At 38.0% G+C, this 26,084-nt stretch overlaps 1 protein-coding gene across 1 annotated transcript in view; it reads right to left on the minus strand.

Moving 5' to 3' along the window:
- DNAH5 (dynein axonemal heavy chain 5) overlaps positions 1-26,084 on the minus strand; it is a 271,398-nt gene that overhangs the window by 42,799 nt on the left and 202,515 nt on the right. The window contains exons 56-65 of the mRNA XM_087443140.1: positions 24,788-25,019; positions 23,483-23,597; positions 23,059-23,235; positions 19,186-19,389; positions 15,250-15,429; positions 11,429-11,566; positions 7,177-7,312; positions 6,219-6,535; positions 5,492-5,647; positions 4,473-4,655 (exon numbers count right to left, since the gene is read on the minus strand). Coding sequence (XP_087299266.1) covers positions 4,473-4,655; positions 5,492-5,647; positions 6,219-6,535; positions 7,177-7,312; positions 11,429-11,566; positions 15,250-15,429; positions 19,186-19,389; positions 23,059-23,235; positions 23,483-23,597; positions 24,788-25,019 — 1,838 coding nt within the window. The remainder of the gene's footprint in view (positions 1-4,472; positions 4,656-5,491; positions 5,648-6,218; positions 6,536-7,176; positions 7,313-11,428; positions 11,567-15,249; positions 15,430-19,185; positions 19,390-23,058; positions 23,236-23,482; positions 23,598-24,787; positions 25,020-26,084) is intronic.

The raw sequence follows: 26,084 nt of genomic DNA on the forward strand, positions 1-26,084 counted from the left end.
CTTTGACTCATTTCCAGCATGGACTGTCAGAAGCATGATAATGTTTATTTAGAAACGAGTTTGAAAAATAAAATTATAAGTTACGACAAGATAAATCATACTTTAGAATTTCACATATCATCATAAAAGCTTAATAAAGTAGCTGAAAAGGGTTAAAAAGAAAAAGAGAACTTTCTAATCTTGTACTTACGATGCTAAGGATGCATGCTTTCATGCCTGCTGGGGATGAGACGCGGACTATCAAATCTAAAAACTGCACCAAGTCTTACTGAGTCTTCCTGAATAATAATTTTTCCTCTGTCCTTTTTTTCCAATTACATAGTCGCTGCCCTAATTTAAGCTTTAATTATTCCTTAGTGGACTACTCTAACAGTAACTGGTCTCCTTGCCGATCCTTTTCTCTGCCATCACCCCTTTTTCTGCCCCTAGTCATTCTGGGGATCTTCCTTAGCTATTTGGAAAGGTCCAAAATTCTCAACATAGTTTGCAAAACCTGTTACAACCTACATTTCCAGTCTCATCTCCACTTCAGAACTATGGGATTGGGACTAAAATTATGTCTCCATGTTGCTTATGAAAACCATTATTAATAAAATAAACACAGTTATTAGTAATATATACAAATAAGGGGCAAATTATTTAATTACTGATTTAAAAAGTAGTCAGTCAAAGCCTGGACATTATTGAGATGGTTGTGGTCAATTTAATATCATTGTTAACAACACTAATTAAATAAATTTGTCAATTAAAGTGACGCTTATATTCCCAAAGGATTAAAATAAGGCTAAGAAGTACATTTCCCCCAAAGTTTGAAACTGATGAAATAATATACTCTAAAGTAAATAGTACAATTTAAAGTAGTATTTGGGGTTATGAAAGCAAACTGTGTATTAAATAGCACACCAGTGGCCAAACACTACAACAATAGTTATGAGAAAAAGAAAGTTCTCTCTGAAAGAAAATAGGACAATTGCTGTTTGCTTTTCATTCAAGATATAAAAATGGAAAACCTACTTTGGGATAAGGTTTTAAGCATATTTTCTTTTGTATGACTGATTTAAACATATTTCTGTTGAAACATATTTCTACGACTTTAGTTCCATCAATATCTAAGAAGATAGTTCTTTTACAAATTAATATGAAAGGACAAAGTTAATCCAAGTAATTTTGTCTATAAGCATTTTTCCCACCAAAGGGATTATCTCTTAACATAAACACACGCAAACACACACACACGGAGCAGTAACCATTTGTGCTATGTATTCCATATACTAAGGCTACAATGTAAAATTTTATATAACTTGGGATAATGTAAACAGTATCCCCAAAGTGAGTAAGAAAGTACAGCAGTGATTCAGTGCAATTTCATGAAACATACTAGTTATTAATTAAATGATCAAAAATTAAGTGGCTCAAGAAACATGCAAATGAAAACTAAAATTCGTTATGAACATAAACTGCATCTGTAATAAAAGTTTTGAAATCCAGAAAAGGAAAGAGATGACAGCCTTTCAAGTTCTCATTTTTAAGGTGTCACTCAGGCTTTCATTCCCAAAGATTCTCTCTCTTCTGTACCTTGCACTGGTAATTAAAATGGAAAGATTACACAACAGAACTCAGAAACAGACTTATGTTTTCTCCACCACCAGTGAGCTGGTGATAACAACGTCTGTTTAGTGTCTTTATTACATTACTTCCCATGTCAGTTCCACGAAGCTCAGGTCCTTCCACCTCCAAAGGAAATAAATCAGACACCCGTTTGCTCATCCGGAATTCTGAACAATGAAGACCCCTGAGGCCTTGTATTGTGAGATAAGTAGAAGCTATTAATCAATATTAGTATTTTTCTCCTAAAGGTACATAGTTCTCTTTGAGTTTCTGTCTTGTTCTCTAGGATCAAGGTGACAGTGAGCCTAAGAGATTGGGTTTCTTTAAAGGAAAGTTGCTGGAGGGCTACTGGTTTGCTGCCTGCTTAAAATGGTTTCCATATACCACCTTCTGGTGACAACAGCCAGCTGTTTAAACCTACTCACAGCACGTCAACAATTGAACACAGCCTTGATGTAAACTTGAACAGCTCACGCATTTGCAACGACTGCCTTGAAGCACACAGAAAAGTGTAAAGTCAGTTAAAAATCTGCCTTCCTTGCAGTCATACGTTCCGAAGTTTCCCTTTGTTTCTGAAGCAAACAAACCCAAAGTTCCGGCAGGCTGTACAGTTGAGCAGTCATGAGAGCAGACTCTGTGTGATAATAAGGCTCCTCACTGCCCATATTCCCAGGACACTGGAGAGCTGGTAAATTTATGGAATCAAAGAAGAATGGCCTTTCCCTTGTATCATAAGTTACTGTTCCAAGCCGCCTTTCACAAGAAGAATCGACAGACCAGTGAAAGCATAACTCATCCTGACTGAAGAGGTTCACCGTTTGTTTCAGCCCCACATTTAAGGGAAATTCCTAGTTGATGCTTTCCAACATCAACTTCCTACCTGTGGCATCTTCCTAGTTTCCAAAGCCCTCCCCTGCTTGGTTCAATAACATTTTATATTTATAATCACCCAAGAAGTAACCATAGTCAGAGAGAACCCTTTGTCACTGAAGTCAAAGGAATAATTAGTGATTAGTAATTTGCTGCAGAGAAAAGAAAATACAGGTTACACATTGTATAATAATGTGGTTCAAGGTAAGATGACCCTCTATTATTATAAGAGAATAAGTGTCACATTACTCTGGCCACAGTTTTCGTAAGAATTATTTACTGTGAGCCTGGAATAGATTCTGATAATGAAACAATAGTCAAGGAATAATTTCTCAAGACACTCAACTCTCCCAGGAAGTAAGGAAAAGCCTGGCCTGGGAGCCATATTGGCTTTTCAAGGTTGTTCAAAGTCTTTTCAAAGGAACTTAAAGTGCTCCTTGCCTCATCTTAAACCTTTGCTGTAATAATTATGGCTCATTGCTGGAGCTGTTCTGTTTTGTTGCAACCAAAACCTATCAGGCCAAATTATTTTTTCCAAGGAGACTGTATTCATCTCTCCTGAACAGAAAGAAAACCAAGGACAAGGATACTATTCAATCTGCCGTCAGAGCCCCTTATCTCCCTGAAACCAACACCACAGGTGAAAGCAGAGCCTGAGCTATGGGTAACGGATACTGCCCCGAAGACTCCCAGGGATTCCCCTGCTCAACATGACACGCTGTTGATCAGGAATCCCAGTCCTTCCTGAACTAATGACATGGCGGGGTTAAACTTCCTCACCCACCTCTGTTGAGACGCCAAAAATAAACAAGTAAATATTTTGAAGGCTGTTATTACTTCGATAGCTAGTCTGTGGGAGGAATTCTAGCATCAATCAGTTCCTGCCATACTGGGGTCATAACCAATGTAATTTACAAAGTCAGATTAAATGCCCTTAACACAACTTCCAACTCTGACCCTATAATTTATGTACTATACATTTAAAAAATAAAAAGAGAAGATCTGTTAAAAAAAAGGAAGGGGGGAGGGAGAGAGGAAGAAAGAGATAAACATATGGAAGGGCTCAGAAGAGCAAGCATGGTATGACATACAGAAAAGGTAAAAATAATGGGAGGCAGAGATTCCAAAGATTTTTCCAATACTTTTAACCTAAATAAATCTTTAGGTCAGTGTAGAAGGGGGCCATAAAGTAAACTAAACTCCTCATTGCTATCGAACCCAGGAGAAAATCAATAGTAACTTTCAGAGTTCATGCAGTTTCACCAAAGCAGTCCTATTAAAATCCTCTAGATCTCTTTGCTTAAGACTCACATGTTCCCTAGAGAAAATGCTGACTCCGAACAAGGAAGTTTATAAATTACTGGCCATTTTTCCTTGAGAATTCAGTTATCCCATACAACAGAAGTAGAGAAAACAGATATGGAGTTACGCTTATAGAGCATAATTAAGCAGCAGCCTCTAGAAGGTGCCCAGCGAAACTCTGGTCTCACAAACTTCTGTCCTCTCACAATATACATGGAGGTCTCTTAGATAAGAAATAAGAACTGACCATGTCATCTGTCATCTGAGTACAACGTTTTAATTTTATATTCCAAAATCATAATAATGAATGGAATGAAAGAAAAACCTAGACATGTACTAGAAAGCTACAAGTCAACAGGTGAATATAACTCACAATCCAACAAATTCTTCAGAAAAATAAAGAAATATAAAACCAGAATAACGGTGCTGAAAATGAGACTGATATTCTCATAGTGACACCATTAGTCTATATAAAATCAATTGATGATATATGTGATTTATGAGATGCAGATGAAACATGTTGGGTAGATAATTGGTTAGTAGTTATTTAAAACACTTGGGAATTATAACGGTAAAAATCATAGGAATAAAAAAGGGAAAACTCAATCTTACTACAACTTTTATCATATTATTTTCGTCAATGAAAGAAGCACAACACAATACAGAAAAAAAGGTGGCCATACTTCACTTACCTGCTTCTCTGTGAGAATGACTCTCCCCAGTAACTGGTCTTCTAGACCTTTCATGGTGACAGTGAAGTCAATGATGGAGGTTCGAGCACTTATTTCAGGGGTGTAGGCTGGATTGGGCAGTTTGGTGGTAATGTAGAGTCTGAAGCCATCCATCACATCTACTTCCTTGTCACCAACCTTCACCTTTTTTATAAAAAGTAAGTTAAAAGTATTAAAACTGAGATACACCTTACTGTGTCCTTTCTGTATAGGATCAAGTGTTGCTTTAAATAATTATGCACCTGGAGATAATCTGTATACTAAAAAAGAAATGGTCATTAGGCATTCACAGGGCGTCAAGACACTAGGACAAAGGAAGCAGGGAAGTTAGTTCAATATATACTGAGCAATAAATACATAATTTATCACCAAAATTGTTGTGATCATACTAGAGAAGTGAGATGGATTCCGCACCCAAAATTTGGTTCAGAAGTCGAGACTGACGATGTCACATGTGCACTAAAAGGGTATAAAAAGGTTGATTACTCACATAATGAGATTTTCTGAAGAGATTAGGGTAGGCTCCCAAGAAGATCCAAAAAGTAGGAAGGGGCGGCTGTTTTAGGGTTTTATGGTGGTTAGAGGATGGGGCTGAGAGTAGGGTTCCCACACATGGGCATGGACGGGAGTTGCATGGTTTGAATTTCCCACCAGTGCCAAAGGAGAGAGCATCCAGGTTTTCTTATCAAGTTGCCCAGATTTGGGGTGGAAGGGGAGAGGGGCATCATGGGGCTTGAAAAGTGTCCAGTCAAACATCAAAATGGAGTCAGATTTTATTACACAAGTGAGGTATATATTCCTCAAAGAACTACTCTTGAATACTTTAATCCCAACCGAGGAAGTGTAGAAGAGGAAAGCAAATGCCTCTTGCCACTGACCCAAATTTGAGCTGCTGCCTATTGAGAAAATTTCATCTATGTCACATTAACCTGGCCTCATGGTAATTGTTCTGCACATTGTGATCAACAGGTTTAACCTACCTTAAAGGTAGACCCAGTCTTAATGAAGTTTCTCTCCAAAACATTATCCAGGGCTGGATCTAGTTCCTCCCCAACATCTTCAATAAGCAAGGGCCTTCCAAGGGAAAGACTGTCCTCCAGGTGGTTTCTGAAGTACTTGTGATTTAGAGATGTGATCTAGAAACAAGATCAAAACGTTGCTCTTGACAGACAGTATCATGATGCAACGCACAGAGATAACGGATAGTAAATGGTGCGTAAACGTTCTATCACAGGAGACAAATTCAGAAATTTTCAGAGACCCTTACTTGGAATGATACTTGGTGAAATGGAACAGAAAGCTTTCCATTCTTTTCCTTAACATACGGTCATTCTCTTTTACCGGGAAGCAAGTAAAGGCTCTGCGTGGCAACGCTGCCTCTTCCTCAGCACTACCACTTTTGTGACAAATAATCATGGAATAATTATGAAGTGCTCTTATACAGTGCTCCACAGTGTGATACAGCTCTGCCCTGCTCTGTGCATCTAAGAGAGACTTAGGCCCCAACAGAAGAGAGTCTGAAACCTTTGAAAGATGGCATTAGTAGAGAGCGACACAAATGCAAATAATGCAATTTTTAGAAATTATTTCTAAATATTAATATCTAAATATTAACACCTAAAATTATTTCTAAATATCAAATATTTATTCTTGATCTGTGGCAATAAAACTTGACTAGTAACATAAATATACTCAAACACAAATTACCTGGAGTTCATTCTGGCTTTCTTTATTTTTAATCCAGATCTTGCCTTGAGTCTGTGGATCTACTAACAAAGGATAGCGAGACGCCTTTGTGACAATAATTCCATTCTGAATGGACAGGTCATCATTTGGCAGGCCTTGGAGGTTCCATTCACTAATAGTAGGAGCATCGATCAACATCTCATTGAGATTTAGATTGTCTCCAAACGGAATTTCCCGGGCTTTCATTTCCTTCTGCCAGTCATTTAACAGCAGATTGCGAAATTCTTGGTTAAATGGACCAGAATAAGATAGAAAAGCTGTAGCCAACAATACATCCCCTAAAATGGAAGATGAAACATCACTGAAACACTTTATGATCAGCTTTGCAATTGTGCAGAATATTAAAAATGAAAAAAAAAAAAAAAAGAAGACAGTCATTCTTTTAAACTAAATTCCAGAAACCAAATTGTAACCACATGTTGCTGTGTCTTGGTTTGGTTCATTGTTTGAACAAGCAGTAGTTTGGTTCATTGTTAAAAAGCATCTACATGATCCACCAAGTAATAGCTGCTAGCAGTCAAGCACTGGATTATTCTGACTCTCACTGAATGTGAGAGAATGACTTTTGAGTTTACAAGATACAAAATCTCAGAAGACAGAACCTCCATTCAAAGAGACCTTGATCAACATGACCATTCACTCATAGGAGAATTCAAAAGAGACCTGATAATAAGAGATTTAAAGGTCATTAACACATCTAATAAGGGCTGCATAGATGCCAAAGCAATACTCATCCTTCTGAAATAGCTGGAGAGACAGACAGACAGACAGACACACATACACACACACACACACACACACACACACACAGAAGAATCTTAAGAAATCAAGCATTGGATTGCATTTTGATTAAAGCCTAAATTTGCTAACTCCCTATCACAGTCAACACATAATCTCATTAATAAAGGAATTTACATACCTACAAGCCTCTTAGTTTGTGAAGCAAACTCTTTACTTTGCTCCGTCCATCTTTCTTTTTCTCCTGCCAAGCCACCAATCAGGGCGGAAGCAGTCTGCATCTTATGTCTGCACCGCTCTGCGTCTTCAAGCAAGGTCTAAAAAAGGCCATAACCAGAAGGAAACTTTTGTTCAAATAAATATAGCCTCTGGTTCAAAAATATAATTTTAAAACATTATATATTATCTGCCTGAGACATGTGATCTATTTATTACATAGGAAGCATACAATTAAATTTCCGTGTGCTTATGTGAGCCCAAGCCTGTCTCTTAAATCCTATCGATGGAACCTGGATGGATTCCTCATGTGGGGCCCTGAGCCAACTAGTCAGACCCTCCCCAGATGTTAATAACTGAGAGATAATGGAAATTTGCATCATTTATGATTTCCTTACAACAAAAAATAGAAATAAAATATAAGCATACATGCTAATATCATAGACCACAAAAAAAAAAAATGTAAAGAAATACATAGCCCCACTTAAAAATTAGGAATATTTCTCATGTTAAAGTTTAGCATCATTATTGCTTTATCTAAGTCCACATCTTCTTTTACTTTTGGCGAAACTTGAGATTATCTTCAGATTGTGGTGTTCTGAGGCTTATTCACAGATTCCAGCCACACTTGACTCAGCAGGTCCCTCCCTGCTGCTCCTTGTGTCAATAAAGGACCTTTAACCAGAATTCTACACACTGTTGCCACTCAGCGCTTAGTTCTTAAAAACAAATGGTTCTGTTTCTCTATGTTTAAGAGACAATTGCTAATTCTACTTATAAACACTTAGACTTATGACATAATAATAGGTATAAAAATTCAGCTAATGTGACCAGTCACTGGAAGTTCATGTATAATATTTATATATATTTATATAATATTTAATTATATTTAGCATATATATGCCAAATGTCTAACAATATAAGATTATTTAAATAGATTATGGTATATCATGAATAAGAATACTCTGAAGCTTTAAAAATTATAAAAATTTTTATAACCAAGAGAGTTAATCATGATGTATCTTTAACTTAGAAATTCAATTTATAAAGCAGTATGTACCGAATTATCTGTTATATTTTTTAATGGATTTAAAAATACAGTCATGCATCGCATAACAATGTTTCAGTCAATGATGAACCACATATACAACGGTGGTCCCATAAGATTAGTACCATGTAGCTTAGGTGTGTAGTAGGCTGTACCATCTAGGTTTGTGTAAGTACACTCTATGATATTCGCACAAGGATGTAATCACCTACCAAGGCATTTCTCAGAATGTATCCCCATCATTAAGCAATGCATGACTATATATGTAAATCAAAGCATGTGTTCAGATATGAAATGATAAAGAGCAAAATATTTTTAGTGTTCATCTCCAGGGTTACCTGTGTGTTTTTTCTATAAAGAACATCAATTGCTTTTGTAATAATAACACAATACAGTGCTTTTCAAAAGCAAGATATTTATTCCAGTTTGTGCTAGTCTATTTTCTGTTCTCCTTCCCTCTAGAGTTAATGCAGAAAACCTAAAAGCCCAGCTGAGAGGTGCACCCTCACATCTACACCGCTCATATTTGTTTGTCTATTTCACAAGAAGAAAGACGCCAGCTGGGAAGTATGATACTACATCATCTATTTCTGCCCACCTTTGAAACAAATTTTTCATGTAAAAGATATTTTTAAGATTAAGTTGTCTTCTCGAAATTCCCCATCCCCACTCCCAACTAGCAAAATAAGAAAATGGTCAGCCCCTCCTTTCCTGGCTTTTGTTTTCTGGAAGCCCAAGGCCCTTTAGGGGATTGAGATATGGGAGAGGGAGAGGAACAGAGGTCTGAGAGTACAGGAGAGAGAAGCAGATTTTCCCTCCAAGACTAGTTGGGGGAGTGTGCATAATTCACTGGGTTCCATGAGTAATGTCCCCCTGCACCGGCCCACTCTCTCATAGTGGTCCCAGCATGTGACGAGCTGTCCAGAGGGCCCAGGGAAGTGAGCCCTAAGCACAGGCACTGCCCTGTTCAGAGAATAGCAGGACACACACTCCTTCTGGGACCACCCAGGCCTGAGTCGTGAGGTTACCACTTGTGACCATGATGAACTGTAGACTCAAGGCCCTTCTGCCATCTTGTAGCCCATAAGCCCCCTGGACTCTCAGGGAGCCCTATGGAGGGGGAAGGAGCAACAGAATGACTAAAGGTCAAGTCCACTCCAGCATGTTGGGGGCAGGAGAGCTCATAGCCAGATTTTAATTTCTTAATTTAAAAAATTTGATATTTGGAGGCCGGCCCCATGGCCAAGTGGTCAAAGTTCCACGTGCTCCGCTTCGGCAGCCGGGGGTCGCCGGGTTCAGATCCCAGGCGCGGATCTACTCCACTCATCAGCCACAATGTGGAGGTATCCCAAATACAAAGTAGAGCAAGACTGGCACAGATGTTAGCTCAGGGCTAATCTTCCTCAAGAAAAATAAAAAGAGGAATATTTCCAACAGATATTATTAGCTCAGGGTGAATCTTCCTCACCAAAAACAAAACAAAACAAAAATAAAATTTTGACATTTATTGAAACTCAAGTTCTAAAATTAGAGCCATAACTTTACAGTAGGAGTTCTTGTGTGGTTTTATAATCGCTTACCTAACAAATAGTAGAAGCTCAAAAACAAAAAAGCTGATTGAATGAACTAACGCAAAAATGTTAAAACTGAAACACAAAATGAGGCCGTAAAATATTTTTACTCTGTTTAGTAATGCTTCCCAATATGTGAGTGTCCAGAATGGAAGAAATTATCATGTCTTCCTCATAGTTCTAAAGTAGACTCTTTCAAACTGCAATGTTAATTTTCTCTTTATATTATAAGTGAATTCCATAGGGCTTAAGTAACAAACCCAAATAGGTGCTATATAATTACTTCTCTAAAATTTCTAAAAAGCTCTTATTTTGCTTTCAGGAGACTTATCTTTAAGAGGAAATATCATACATTCTGCATATAGTGAAACTGAAATATTTATCTAAATTCCCTCATTGGGACTCCTATAAGAGAACAGACTAAAAGAGCAGGAATCTCAATCCAGCCAAGTGAAGGCTGAGAAGGGGCAGAGGAGAATTCCATACAATCATCAAGGAAAGCGCAGCATGAATCTAGCTCTTATTTACCAAATACAGGATTCATCAGAGGCAGACACAGATTTTGTGGGGCCAGAAGCTTACATAATCTGGGGACCACTTTAAGAAAATCATTAAAGAATTTTTACTAACACAAAATACCAAAGTGAACATGTAGTTAGAATGAGGGGAAACAAATCACTACACAGTCCTGGTGACTTAGAAACTCAGGTGCCTTTCCTCTGAGATCTCTAGGTATTTTACCTGAATGCTCACACACAAATGCTTGCCAATTATGACCTGGTTTCCCCTCCCTGTAGAACATTCCTCAAACCCCAGTAACCTCGGCACTCATGGGGGCCTGTGCAAGTCAGGGCCCATATTACTCTTCATTAGGTCTATGTTAAATCCGCCTTGATCACCAGGAGGAAGGAGGCCCCAGTGGAACTAGAATTAGTAAAAATAAGATAAAGAGTTTTTTGCTCAGTGAATAGTAAATGCATGAGCCTAGATTCTGAAAGGCTCTAAAGCTGCAACAAAGCTCTCAAAATAGGTTGAGAAGGCTGTGGATGGTCATTGTCATCAGGATACAGCCATGTGTCACACTGTCCAGCAGAGAGGCCTGAAATGGACCTCAGGAGACCAAGGTCTAGTGCAGACTGTCCAGCTATGACTGGGGGCCATTCTCTTGTCTTCTCTGGGCCTCAGTTCTTTCCTCTAAAATGAGAATAAAATAAAAATATCTACCCTGCCTACCTTGCAAGATTGTTTAAAGATTAAATGAGATAAAGTGGGAGGACATGATTTAAAAAACACAACAAAAAATGCTACGTGAGATGCTGTTATCATCATCATTAATAAGGAAACTTAGAATGTTCACCTTCCAGAACTGACTCCTATTTTGGCTGAACATCCTGACATCTCACCAAAGGTGCTTGTGCCTGTTAGAAACAAGCTCCAGGGCTTCGGGAGGAATTATATGCTGTGTATGTATTATGTGTAAATTAAATGACTCCCTCCTGGAAACCAAACCCTTGGAGAGAGAAAGGAGAAAAGGAAGGAAGGGCTTACAATAGCCGTGTAGGTGTGTGACAGTCCCTCCCATGCCAGAGGACAGGTACCTGCTTTTCAGTCATGGCCTGTTCATACTCGGCCTGTACCACATCGAGCTCTGCCTGCTTGTCGTCCAGCTCAGCCTGCGCCTTCTGCAGATCCTGCATGGCCAACACGTAGCGATTCTCCTGCACCACCAAGTTGGCCTGCACAGGACACACACAAGGTGAAGGGATGGGCAGCAAAGCACACATCCAGCATTTCAGAGTCTGAGAACTCAGCCATGTCACATGGTTATACCTTTTCTCTGTTCCATCCCTAGAGTCTTTTCAAATTGCATTGTCAAGACCAAATCTTAATGTGAACTTGACATAAATGCTTATAGGCAGAAAATTACAATTTATTAGAGTAGAAGTCAGCAAATATTTTTCCATAAAGTGCCAGATAGTAAATATTTTTGGCTTTATGGCCCAAGAGGCAAAATCAAGGCTACTATTTAGGTAATTATTTAAAAACCATTTAAAATGTAAAAAAGTATTCTTATTTCACAAGCCACAAATATAGGTGGTCAGTTAGATTCGGCCGGTGAGCCATAGTTTGCCAGCCCCTAGATCAGAGCACTCTAATATTAAATGCATATAGGTACATTACAGAACATTGTAATATTAAAACATGCATAAAAAGAAAAAATTGAATATTTAGAACCATCTGCATAGCAGGACTCAGCACTATTGACGAGAATGTTAAGACAAAGGACAGAACATAATTATTCACTGAATATAAAGATCTAGGTTTTGTGGGTGGTGGTGGTCTTGATGTTGTTCCTGTAATTTTCACATATTGCTTGCTTTCCAGAAAAGAATTGATATCTTGAGCTGTGGCCAATTAAAAATATTTGTTTTAATGAAGCTACTAAATTATAGACTCAAAAGACATAATCAAAAGTACTATTAGCAAAAGACGAGGCATAGAAAATAGTCCATGCTTACAGGGATTTAGATCCTTTTCAAAAAATTTTTGAAACCAAATTTCTCCCTTTTAAGTCTACAAAATGTTAAAATGAACTTTAATAGGGAGATCCACTACTAGAGTGATATTCTTTCTGAGGTTTTTTAGAAGAAAAGATTATCTTAAACCATTTCTTCTGAAATAAATTATTTTCCTATCTGAAAACCTCAAGTTCCCAAATTTTGGCAGAATAATTCGTTATGGGAATGTCAGAGTCCCATAACCGACTAGAACCAATGACAGGCAAAAGCATGGCTTAAAAATTACAGTTTAAAAAGAATCTGACTCTTGGAGCATTTTTCTCTCGGCTCTGCGCTCAGCTGCACCTGTTGCCGCGGCTTAGACATGCAAGGAAGGCAGAGCCACCGTGTCAACTCACTGAAGCCACCCACTAATGTCAAAGTGTTGCAGCCCCCAAATTTCTGAATACTTTCCAGGACTTTACTCAGAAAAAATAAATTTAAAAAATTTTGTAAATGAAGCTCTCAAAAGTTGCTAACTAAAATGTACAGAATCCTTCAAATCCAGTGGCTCACCTTAGGAGCTGTGGAACTCTACTCAGGTTACCTATGCGCCTCAGTTTCTCCACTAAGATTTTTAAAAAGTATTCCTAGGATTTGTGTGTATGTGTGAGGATTAAATAAGATAACATATGCAAAAACCCAAGTCTGGGACCTGGCATATAACGGGAGCTTAATAAATAAAAGACATTGTTATTGTTATTATCCGTGTTCAATATTTAAGCCTCTTCTGTTGTAATTTTTTCTTTATATGGACTTACGTTTACTGGTTTTCATAGAATTTTCACAGAGAAATCTCATTACAATGAACTTGAATAGAATATAAATTGCTATTATTGTAATTCGTATTTTTTAAAGTTTATTCACTACCAGAAGTCACTTGGCCTGTCTATGGGGATTGCAAAATGGTTATTAATTAGTGTTGAAGAGGTTCCAACTGAAGTTTAGGAAGTGTCCTCGATCTCTTCTAACTTAGGAAGCAGGAGTTTGCAAGCGAAGCCCCTCCAGGAATAAGTGAAGTGAGAGGCCTTGGTCTGTATTTCTTAATATCATCAGCAGACTTGCCCAATGATAACCACTCGCTTTGTCTTCTACTTCTGCCTACGCAGCGAATGTGGAGGATCAGTGTAACTGCACTTATTTTTCTGACTTTCTGATTTTTCTCTCAGATCCTGAATGCTCATAAGAATATAGGAGGGCACTCCCAGACCAGACTTCTGAGGAAGAGAAGCACAGGTTCCAGGAGCAAGTAAAAGGTTCCCCGCTTCTGATGGTGTTCCCTTCACTCCCTACTTTAGGATCTAGATTGTCCTGGGACTGGTGGAGGCTGAAATGGACTGAAGATAGGGGAGGAGACTTCATTGTTGTTATGTAAGCCTTGCTCAGAACGTCCATTATTTTGTACTGATTTCAGCTCATTTTATTTAAAGCAACCACAACAAAATAAAAATTACCCATTACGAATTCAGATACTATGTATGCTTGCCCACCAGAAAAATGTACAAAAGATGCCCTGTACTTCCCATTTGATATGGTGGTTATAATTCAGTTAGTATCAGAATGTCCATTTTTGAGCTATGCTGGTGTCTTCAATGGTCTCCAAATCTAAAATGTCAGACAGCATGACATCAATTATTTGCTCTAAAATTCTCTGAGCCAAATGAGTCTTTGCTCTTTTAAGTTGCCTTAAGACCCCAAGGGCTTCAACAAGTGAATAAATGACCCTGGGATGATAACAACTAGAAAATAAAGTAGGACTTGCAACTCTATCCCTATCTCCTTTCTACTCTTGATTATTTTTATCAAGAGTATCCGGCCCGGTGGCTTAGCGGTTAAGTGCGTGCACTCTGCTACTGGCGGCCTGGGGTTCGGATCCCGGGCGCGCACCGACGCACCACTTGTCGGGCCATGCTGAGGTGGCGTCCCACATACAGCAACTAGCAGGATGTGCAACTATGACATACAACTATCTACTGGGGCTTTGAGGAGAAAAGGGGATAAAAAAAAAAAAAGGAGGAGGATTGGCAATAGATGTTAGTTCAGGGCTGGTCTTCCTCAGCAAAAAGAGAAGGATTGGCTTGGATGTTAGCTCAGGGCTGATCTTCCTCAAAAAAAAAAAAAAAAGAGTATTTAGTTCCTTGGGTATTTCATAAGTATAAGTTGGATTTTAGTTGATGGCTGAGGGAGATCAGACTTATACCAAAGCAAAATAATCAACCAAGCCATAGGTGTGATTTTTGAGACATCAATATTCCATTTTCATAACGTGTACTTGCCTCTCCACCTGCTGAAGACTGAGTGTCAGTGAACGGTGGGGGAGTGTGTACAAATAAAGCTTAGAAATGCAATTACTCAAAGGAAAACATAGGCATATTCTCAAATCACATTCAATGACAGAGGATATTCAGTTTCTTTCCTGAGGGACAAAGGAGAAGAGAAGAAGTCCTATGTCATGCCATGCAACCAAGACCAGCCACCAATGTCTATGTCTTGACCCTGCCTCAGTCAGAAGATTCCCTGGCAGGAGATCTTGGACATTATCAGGGGATTCTATGCCTTGGTTTTCTATGTTTCTTTTTTCCAAGTTGACATGGTGGAGGAAAAATATCCAGCAGCCCACAAGGGACTTAGTATCCTTATAGAGAGTCTATGCTTAAAGGCTCCTACAATTCTGATTGGAGTAGGATTACAGAGAAGAAGAAACATCCTGTGCTTGGCCTTTCTCTCACTTGCTCTCCCTGCTGACTTGAGTACAATAACACCAGAGGCCACAGGCTCCGGTGCAGCATGAAAAGATAAGACCAGTTGACCTACAGACCCCTTGTAGGCACGTGTCCCGCAGTTCTACCTAGGAGGCTTACCTTCAGAGGCAACACTTCTCTGTTTATAGAAAAGAAGGAAGCCATGGCTTTGGTCCAGGAACAAAGACCGGCGACATTCCCACACACACGTTTAGCAGTTTCGATGTTGTAGTCTGCCATTTCAAAGTAAGGATTCAAAAATTCTATCACTTCCTCATTGATTGTGTCTTTTGGGAATTGCTATGGAAGAAAAGAGTAAAATAAAGTCAAAATACTTCTTTCCATGAAGTCATACTCACATTATGTTCACAATGCCACTGAAATGGTTGAACAACCAAGAATGGATGAATTATATCATATTTTGTCAATATTTCAGGATATTAGGCAAAAGTCCTGGAGTTGAAAACAGAGAAAGCAGTGAGAGCAAAGAAGTCAGAGTATACTTTATCTTCTGCGGACAAGAGATACCAAGTGTAAATAATTTTCTGGGATCCAGGGAAAGAGTAAATTATTTAGGTGATGAACACTAACATGGTTATTAGAATTTCGAAGGCAATAGAATTTTCACGCCATTAATCCTAAATAGGTGAATTACAAACCCATAAAATCAACAATGGAAGCGCACACAGGTATATTCAGCCTAAGGACACATATATATGTAGCATTTAGCAGCAACTAAATGCTTAATACATTCAGACAGAGGTTCTATTAAACTCACCTGAAATGTGAAGATAATAACTTGGACACTAGGCCTTGAGGGTGATAAATTCATTTTTAATCACAGAACTATCAAGAATATGAGAGAACAGTTATCTTCTGGAGAGAGAAAATTTAAAAACAGTAGCAGAAATGGATTAAGAATGCCTTCCTGCATCAAAAGAGAAGACTGGCCAAACAATGAAATTGAATCTTTTAAAAGTGGTGTTTGATCATCTAAAGAGGATAATTAAATGTTTTCCAAGTAGAAAGAAATTGAGTACCTAAATAATTCAGAGAAACAAGCCCTCACAGAAGATACATAATGTAGAGTGAAACACACTCCATTCAGACCTCATTTAATGTAAATGTCTTTTATGAGACTTAAAAAATAGTGAAGCCAGAAGAAAGATCAGAATATTTGGGAGCAATAGAGGGGTGGTGGTGACAAAAGACAAATAGCAAGGGAGCTTCCAAGAGCAGTGGCTCTGGCACCAGGTATATAAGGCAGGACCCTAGAGTCACTTGCCAGGATCCTATTTAAAGTCCAATTCCATTGTCACATTCTTCTGTGAAAACTTTTTGAGGTTCCCCTGTCACTACTGCCATTCCACACTCACATGATCAGAGGTAATCACCACCTCCTCTCCACTCGATAGCGTATTATTTCTTCATACTGGCACTTTCATCATAGTCTCAGATTTTAATTATCTGGGACAAGTGTGTGGGGCCCACTAGTTTCATATGCTACTTATTGTGATAGCTGCTGTAAGATGCCTCACAAGATGCTCTAGCCACCTGGGCAATGTCGAGTTGAAAACTGAATGCAAGATAGTGCTAAAGTGATTGCTTGGGAAACGGATGTGGGTTCGGTATTCCCAATTAGTTGTCTCAAGATCTAAAAATGAAACATAAAACAATAAAACTTCTAGAAGAAAACACGGAAGCATTTATTCTGTCTTAGAAATGGGCAAAGATTTCCTAATCAGAACACAGATAGCACTATTAAGGAAAATATTGATAAACTGGACTACATTAAACTTAAGAACATCTGCTTATCCAAAGATACCATTAATGGAATGAACCACTAGGCAGAAAGTGGGAGAAGATATTTGCAAGTGTATAAATGACAAATTCCTCATATTTTATATATAAAGAAATTTTACAGACTAATAAATTTAATTAGACAAGAGACCTAAACAGGCATTTCACAAAAGAATTCTCAAGAAGCTCATAAACCGATGAAAAGATTTTCAGCAACATTAGTCATCAGAGAAATGCAAACTAAACCCACAATAATAAGACACTGCTACAAACCTATCAGAATAGCTAAAAATGGAAAATGGTTAAGATACGGAGTAACTTATATACTGCTAGTGGGTATGTAAACTAATACAACCATTTTTGAAAACTCTTTGGCACTATCTACTAAAGCTGATTAAATGTACAACCTAAGACCCAGAAATTCCACTCCTGAGTATAGAGCCAACAGAAACGCAACTATGCCCACCAAATGACCTGTAGAAGAATATTCATAGTAGCTTTATTTATAATAGCTGAAAGCTAGCTACAACCCAAAAATCCATCAACAACACAATGGACAAACAAATTGAAGCATATTACAGCCTTTCACACTCATGCTGGTTCATACAAGCTCATGAGAAATGATTTTCAGGAGTTTTGCAAACTGGTTGTTAAATATAGCTGTTATTAAAAATTAAATTATGTAAATATTAAATATATTTTATTTAAAACAAATATAATGTATAGTCAAAAGTCATCATTTTCTAATTATTTTACTACATTTTACTATCTATATATTTGACATCATTTACATCTGTTGTACCTATATGGTGGGAATATTATACAATGGCATGTTACTAGGCACCTCTTCCAAACTCTACATTCAGCAACATCATTTTGGTAGCTTGAAATTGGCCATTGTCGGGATATTTACACCATGGAAATTGGCAAACACTACAAATCAAAGCATTTTTTCTTTTTTCTCCCCAGAGAACCAGTTGTTAAACATTTACCACACACTACTGCATATTCATATACTGGAAAGCTATATAGCAATGAAAAAAGAATGAAATACCGTCCTGTACAACAGTAAGAATGAATCTCAAAGACAAGTTGAATGAAAGAGGTCAGAACAAAAGAGTCTGCATGATATGATTTCATTATGTAAATTTCAAAAGAGGCAAAATTAATTATCAGGATACAGGTCAGAATAACTGTTTTCTTGGGGGAGGTTATTGACTGGGTTGGGACACAAGAGAGATTTGTGTGGTCTGGAAATACAAAGCTTGATTTCAGTGTTCATTAATAGGTATGTACATATTAAATATTCATTAATCTGTGTACTTAAAATGTGTGCATTTTATCATATGTAAGTTCTATCTCATAATAAAATTAAAAAGATGCAAATTAATACTCAAAAATTACTATTGAGACTTTCAAAATATAAACATATATATATATCTGTAATCATATGCATACAATACATGCACATATATATTGGTTCCTTAAAATGACTTTTTTTAACTTTTATTGACCTATGTCACTGACGATGCTTTAATACACCTAAAATCTGTCAGGAAAAGCTCTAATGCTTACAATGTCTTATACTTGAAAGACAAAATTCTTCTCTGAAAAAATAGTTAACTACATCGTCAAAATATGTATACAGGATATTATTCAGGCTTAAAAAAGAAGGAAATCCTGCCATTTGCGACACATAGATGGACCTGGAGGACATTATGCTAAGTGAAATAAGCCAGATGCAGAAAGATAAATACTGCATGATCTCACTTAGAGGTGAAATCTAAAATAGTCAAGCTCATAGAAGCACAGAGTAGAATGGTGGTTGTGAGGGGCTGGGGGAGGGGCAACTGGGCAGATGTCCGTCAAGACGCAAGATGAATAAGTTCTGGAGCTAAAGTACAGCCATATGAAAATAGCTAACAACACTGCACTGTATACTTGAAATTTTCTAAGTGTTCTCACCACAAAAAGAGGAAAATGGTATCTATGTGAGGTGATATGATACTTTAATTAGCTTGACCGTGGCGATTATTTCACAATGTACATGTATATCTAAATATCAAGTTGCACACCTTAAATAAATATAATTTTTATTTGTCAATTATACCTCAATAAAGATGGCAAAAATATTTAATAAGTAAAAATATGTATGTACAGTAAATTCTTTTTAGAAACTTGCTGTATTAAAGGACTACTCAGATACTCTAATGAAATCTGAGTCCTTTCTTAGCCTGTGATTATTGAACCACCAACCTGTAAGTTCTGTAAAAAGTTCCCTGCAGTCATCAGTTTTAAAGATTCCTGCCAGGAAGGAATTGGACAGCTTTTTTCCAAGTCAATTTTCACCGCGTTGACTTTCCTTTGAAACAGCAGCAGTACACAGTCCATGATCCGCATGATGAGGTGAGGGGGTCGGCCCAAGGTGCGAACTGTAGCAATGTCCGAAGGCTTGATGGTCTGGGGGAGGAAAGGAGGTTATCATCAATCTCAGATAAGCAAGTGCAGACAAACCAACCTTTAATCTCTAAATGCTACTATTTTGACAGAGGAAAGCAAACATTTTCAAGTTAGATGCAGTCATAGGGGCCAGATGGACATTTAATCCCAAAGAAACACACGTTCCCCAAAGTTCAAATTTTTACAATTCAAACTGACAGTGAGAGGACAGACAGTGAGAGAAATGTTGGCGAGCAGATAAGGAGCTGTGACTTCCCTAAAATTGTACAGACCACTTTGTGTCAGAAAACAGAAAAGTGTAATCTGAAAGAAAAAGAATACTCAACATTTAAGCAGAAACCAGGGATTCTAAACCAGGAAAATGCCAGTGTTTGCAGCGCATTTTTTACTCATTAGTTATGTAGGTCAAGGATCCGCCTCTCTCTCTTAAGCAACTCAGACTTGTCACAGGGGACTGACACCAGCGGGTAGCCTCAGGGCTGACAGATTGAATAATTAGAGGTTTCTTAGCTGGGAACTGACCTTTAAATGACGGAACTTGAGCAATACGAATTTCACTCAGCTCTTAGAAAAGTTCCGTTCCATTTCTAGTACAGAGATTCTTATAGAGTAAATTATTTAACAGTCACACAGACCTGTTGTGGTTGATAAGAACTGTTCTATCTCTTATACACTTTATGGAATAAGTACTGGAAAAATATTAAATATAAGAATCTGATACAGCTCTATTTCTAGAAAAAATAGTGGACATTCATTCCTTCCAGATCTTGAAAACCTTTCATCTTACTTGCATTTGCATCCCTCTTATCAAAAGAAGGTAATCAATGACCTTCTCATCAAAGCAAATGATCTTTTTTCTGAGGACTGAGAAAAAAACAGAAGAAAACCACTGAACTTGGTAATTACGAATGTAACTATACACTTTGAAAAGGTTTATGTCAATAGACTAGCATTTGTGAAAGCCAGACTGCTGGAAGTGAAGGAGAATTTGCAGGAACGAAGTGGAAATGGCAGAATGACTTTTATTTGAGATGTGTGGCTATAAAAGAAAGGAGAGAAATATAGTAGCAGCCACTGGGGAAAGTAGGGTCAAATTAAAGTTATATAACATGTAAGAGTTGATGTAAGATGTTTATTTTTACTTTAGTTTTAAAAGGGACAATTTTCAAACAGAATTGGGCTCTATTATGTTCGATATTCAGATAGAAGAAGTTGGGAGAAGGGGTGTTTCTGAAGTTAAAACTATTTCAGCTAAGTATTGGATTCCTCTTCTCTCTGCAAGCAAAGCAATATGACTGTTACATAATTTCCTAGACATCATTGCAAAATAATAGTTATTTAACATCTGAAGGTATTTTGTATGTTTGTGTCAAGTCAGAGTAGCATTGAGTTAGGAAGAGATACATTCTTCACTGTTACCTTATTTGTTGTCTAGATTTATGTATCCTGATGCCAAAATGTTAGAGTTTAAATGTACCTTTTTTAGTATAAATTGGTAGTAACACATTTCAAGATTTCAAAAGCTCACAAAGAGGCAATGAAATGGCGGGAGAACCAATGAAGGAAATTATTGAAAATCTCTCCCACACACCCCATCACCTTACCCCCGTTCCCACACATTTCTGTATTGATGATTATGTAACGCAGAATATTTTAGTGGTAGAAAGCATGAAATTAGGAGGATACTGAAAACATTTTATAATATCAAAAAAGATGCCAAGCCTATTAAATCTTGGAAAAATGTATGCCTTTAAGCATGACCTGAGATGCTATATGCTCTATTCCTATGATGCCATTAGGTATCATGAGTTCAATAAAGGGTTAGAAGTTTCTTTACACTATCATTGTCTTCTCTCTGTTGACCAGAGATTCTCAGTGAAGCCAAAATGCCCAAAAAGGAAAGAGGGGATGAGAATCGGGATCTTGAAGAGATATCTGCACCCCCATGTTCATTGCAGCATTATTCACAAGAGCCAAGATATGGAAGCAACCTAAATGTCCATCGACGGATGAGTGGCTAAAGAAAATGTGATATATATACAATGGAATATTATTCAGCCTTAAAAAAATTAAATCCTTCCATTTGAGACAACATGGATGGACCTGGGGGGCATTATGCTAAGTGAAATAAGCTAAACACAGAAAAACAAACACTGTATGATTTCGTTTATATGTGGAATCTAAAATAGTCAGATTCATAGAAGTAGAGAGTAGAATGTGGTTGTCAGGGGCTGGCAGGAGGAGGAAACGGGGAGGTGACAGTCAAAGGGTACAAATTCTTAGTTATGCAAGATAAATTCTGGAGGTCTACTATACAGCATAGAGCCTATAGTTAACAATATTGCATTATATACTTCAAAGAGGGTAGATCTTACACTAAATGTTCTTACCACACAAGATAATAATAATAATAATAATAATATTAAAGGGAGTGGAGGAAACTTTGAGAGGTGATGCATATGTCTATGGTTTCATGGTGGTGATGGTTTCACAGATGTACTATATTTATCCCCAAACTCTTCGAGTTATATACTTTAAATATACACAGCTTTTTACATGTCAAACATACCTCAATAAATTGGTTTTAAAAAAAAGGGTCAAGAGGAGATGAGATGCCCCCCAATCAGAGAGACTGAAGACCCTGGAGGACTTCAAAGATTAAGGAGAACAGTTTAGCTAGTACGAGGAGGAATGGAGAAACAATGAGGAAAGAAAGATCACATGTAAGAATAGTGTGAAATGTTGGAGAGATAAAAGAGAAGGCAATATCTTCATTGTCTCAAAAGAATAGAAATTCATATTTGTATATTGACTCAGAAAGCTTAAAGACTTAACTTGGACCAAAAAGATTTAGAAGTGTATCAGGCAGTGTCCTAAGTGGTTAAAAAATAATTACATAATCAAGTAATGACGCATGCTCAACTGAGGTTATATATCTTGAATTAGCAGTGGACCGATCAGCAGTGTTCTATTTCTCCAGCCATTTTCTAGGCCAGGAGTCAACAACATAAGGCAGTAGATGAGTAAGACCGAAGTCAAAGCAATCTTAAATTGAGCCCCAAAAGATCTTAAATTGAGTCTTCAAAACTAGACCAGCCCTTTAAGGTGTGGCCTATTTCATTAAACTCATCATATTTTCTCAGAATCCAACCTCCTTTCTAATCTCACCATTTCTGTTATTGCTACACAATTACATTGAATGATTGTGTTGGAAACCTGCTCAAACTCTGACTTAATGAGCTACATTAGATCAGTAGTTCTTTATTTGGATAATTCATAGATACCCTCAGAGAGTTGTATCTTATAGACCTACTCCAAGGTCCTCAAGGAATGAGTGAGGAAATGTTATTTTAGAAATTTTATGTGACTTTCCCAATGTCATACAGCTTACTGGTGACAGAGTTGAAATGAGAATCCAGGACTCCTGATCACCATTATATGACGCTGCCCATCATTCATGAGTGAGGAAAATGAGATGTGAAGTAGCACGTGCAAAATCTAAAAAGAGCTAATAACATCTCCAAGCAGAAAATATTACTTGAAATCATTCCTGTGGAGAGAGCTGTGGCGGGGAGCAGTAGAGCATCTCCTGGTTGTTATTCATCTTCTCTGCCTTAGCCCTCCTCCTAGGCCCTGAAGGATGGTATCTATTGTATCCCTGAGATTTACCTGCAAGGCTGCTTCCGCTTCTTCTAAAGCTGGTTTTGCTGCTTCCAGTTTTTCTTCAGCAATGGCTTTATCTTTAGAGATGCCGTCTACAATGGCCTGGGCTTTGTCCTTCACCTTCTGTACCTCAGTCTTGACCTTTTCGGCAGCCTGGGCTTTCATTGTCACGTCTTTTAAGACCTAATTCAATATAAAACAAGAAAATACCTCATCAAAAATTACCAAACACGCAGCACGTTCTTGCCTTGCGTTGTTGATTTTGTCCACTTACACAATTTTTCATACATAAAATTAAGAGTACTCTGTTCTAATGGAAGTAAATAATTTATACTTTCATGGTTATAACTTAGTGAATATGCATACACCACTAACATTTATGAACTGGGAATTCAAAATGAATATGGTGCACGCGTCAATGTCCACCCACCGTGTCGGCTTTCACGTTGGCCACCTGTAGCTCCTTCTCTTTCCCTTCCAGCTCTTTGCTCAGGGCTGCAACAGACTCCGAAGCTTCTTTTAGCTTTTCCAATCCAGTATTCATTCTGGGATTGAAAATCCAAGCGAGCAATGTCAAAATTTATGGTACTTGGTCACATCTTCCAAGTACCGGTCCACTAATATAGATAGTAATGGTCACATTTGAAGAATGAGCATAGAGACAAATAGCAAATCCAAGAGGGCTTGACCAAAAGGGTACATGTCCAGGCTTGATTCAAGACCAAAGACACTTTTATGTTTTTCATAGATCGCATGTGGGAAGAGGGAACCTGCTAAAAATACTCTGTGTGACATGACAAACAACAGTGGGTCTAGAATCTGGATCACACAGAAAACATGCTTAATGAAGTTTAGCTAAATGACAATAGACTTCAAATGCTTGAAGCCCTGTCATGGAGGAAGGTAAACAAATGACTTTAGTTTTTTAAAAGAGATCAACGAAGTTAAAAGAAGGTTTGGGATCAAGAAAAGAAACAAACTTAAAGCCATCAGAACAGCCTCATGAAGGGACTAGCTGCCTGTCTGAACCTGCAATGACGTGATCTTAAAGACTGGAGCCCTCAGAGTCACTTAGCCCAATCAACCACCCAGGGGTCCCTTAGGTAGCAACCCAGGCTGATTCGGGCCATATTCAGGCAGAAGATGTAAGTGTTCAGAAAAGAGCAGGGCAGAGTAGAGAAATCTGTAACAAATATCAGTGAAGTAGGCTATTTGCTATGCAGCGAACATAAGCATCAGCCAGACTCTTCTGTCCCAGACACTCAGAAAGTGTGGGAAGAGAGGGACAAGAGGAGGGAGGAGGGGATGTCTGTATTCTCAACTTCCTTCCAGGTCTATTATTTCTATCATTAAGTCATTCAATATTATAGAAAGTGGTGGGCCACATAAAAACTTGGCAGTATTTTATCCTATTGGGCAACAATAAATTCCCTAGCAACCATGGGATAATCCTTTGGATAGGCCCAAGAGGAGGGTTCCTCAACCACAGCACTATTGCCATTTTGGGCTGGATAATTCTTTGCTGTGGAGGACTGTCCTGCACACTCCTAGGACGTTTAAAAGCATCCTTGACATCTACTCATTTGACGCCAGTGGCACTCCTCTGCCCCCTGCCATCCGAGTTGTAACAAACAAAAATGTCACTAGTCATTGCAAAATGTCCACTAGGAGCAAATTTGCCCCCAGTTGAGAGCCACTGCTTTAAAGCAACTTTATATTTGAGCATCACACTTACCTGTTGGCCAGAGTTTGCACTTCCACACGCTTTTCTCCATATATGAACTTATAGCCCTGAATAAAGGAGAGGTACGACTTGGGCGTCACATGGGTAGAACGTCGGAATCTCTGGAAATAATCAACAGACTTCTCAGCTACCCCATCCTGGAAGGAGCCCATGCACTGGACCACTTCCTTCTTGGTTTCCAAACTGCAGTCAATGTCATAGGAAGAGAGGAAGTGTTCAGACACTAGAAAGAATAAAGATGACAGCATGTGACATATGAATGCGAATTAAAAGTTAACTGGCTATTTCAAAAAGACTTAGACATTTCTTAGGACTGCAGACCACTTTTATAGCCCTAGCTAGGTACATATATGTCAGCATTTTTGGCCCCAGGACTATGACATCAACAGTTTTATTTTCCCTTTCATGTACAAAACTATAACAGACTGTAAGCCTATCATCATTCTTTGTTTTCTGGTACTTGTACAAAGAAGTCTCTTTGATGCAGCTGCAGGTTCTGGTTGGCAGCCAGCCTGTTTTATGGTTTACATAAGAACAAAATGGTACAAATAACTCAGAAATCAGTGACCACCTGGTACTCATATTTAACAATCTCACTTATTTTTTCATTCAGAACCTGTCATACCCTTAATTCCCTCAGGCTCTGACTGCATTTGGCATGGGGAATGTTCACCACTAAATTTTTTTATGCCTGGGCCATCTTGTTCTTAAATGTGGCAGCTGGCCATTTGTAGTTAATTCTATTTACAGTGTCCTTTAAAAATGTTTGGGTTAAAATCTCCTATTGGAGACCTTTATCTTCCTAATGGTGCCAAACAGGGGACCAATCCTAAGACAGTATTTCCTATTACCAGAATAGGCCATAAAGTCAGAGCTAATCAATCACCATATCCATACTGAGTGTCTGTTCCACATCCATCACTGTGATGGGTGCCATGGAGTGAAAGAGTTTTATGAAACTTGGTCTCAACCCCAGGGAATTTACAAGGGTGGTGCATAATGCAGTTAAAAATTATCACAACTCTCTTTATCTATCTTAGAAAAAATGGCCTATGGATTTGCTTAAAAAGTACTTAAAGTATTGAATAATGTACATAAGAGTTGCAAACAGAAATAGGGCCAATAAAAAGGGAGAGAAAGAGAAGGAATCAAGTGAACAGACGTATCAGGTAACAGTTGGCGAAGGAATAAAAAATGGTATCTTTTCACCATTAGTAATTGATCACTAAACTAAGTTCCTAGTGCAGTAATTGTGGGGCAGTATTTACATTTACGTAAATAACAGAGA

Source organism: Ceratotherium simum, chromosome 18, assembly GCF_057802395.1.
Source record: "Ceratotherium simum simum isolate JZ-2026a chromosome 18, ASM5780239v1, whole genome shotgun sequence".
Taxonomy (NCBI): domain Eukaryota; kingdom Metazoa; phylum Chordata; class Mammalia; order Perissodactyla; family Rhinocerotidae; genus Ceratotherium; species Ceratotherium simum.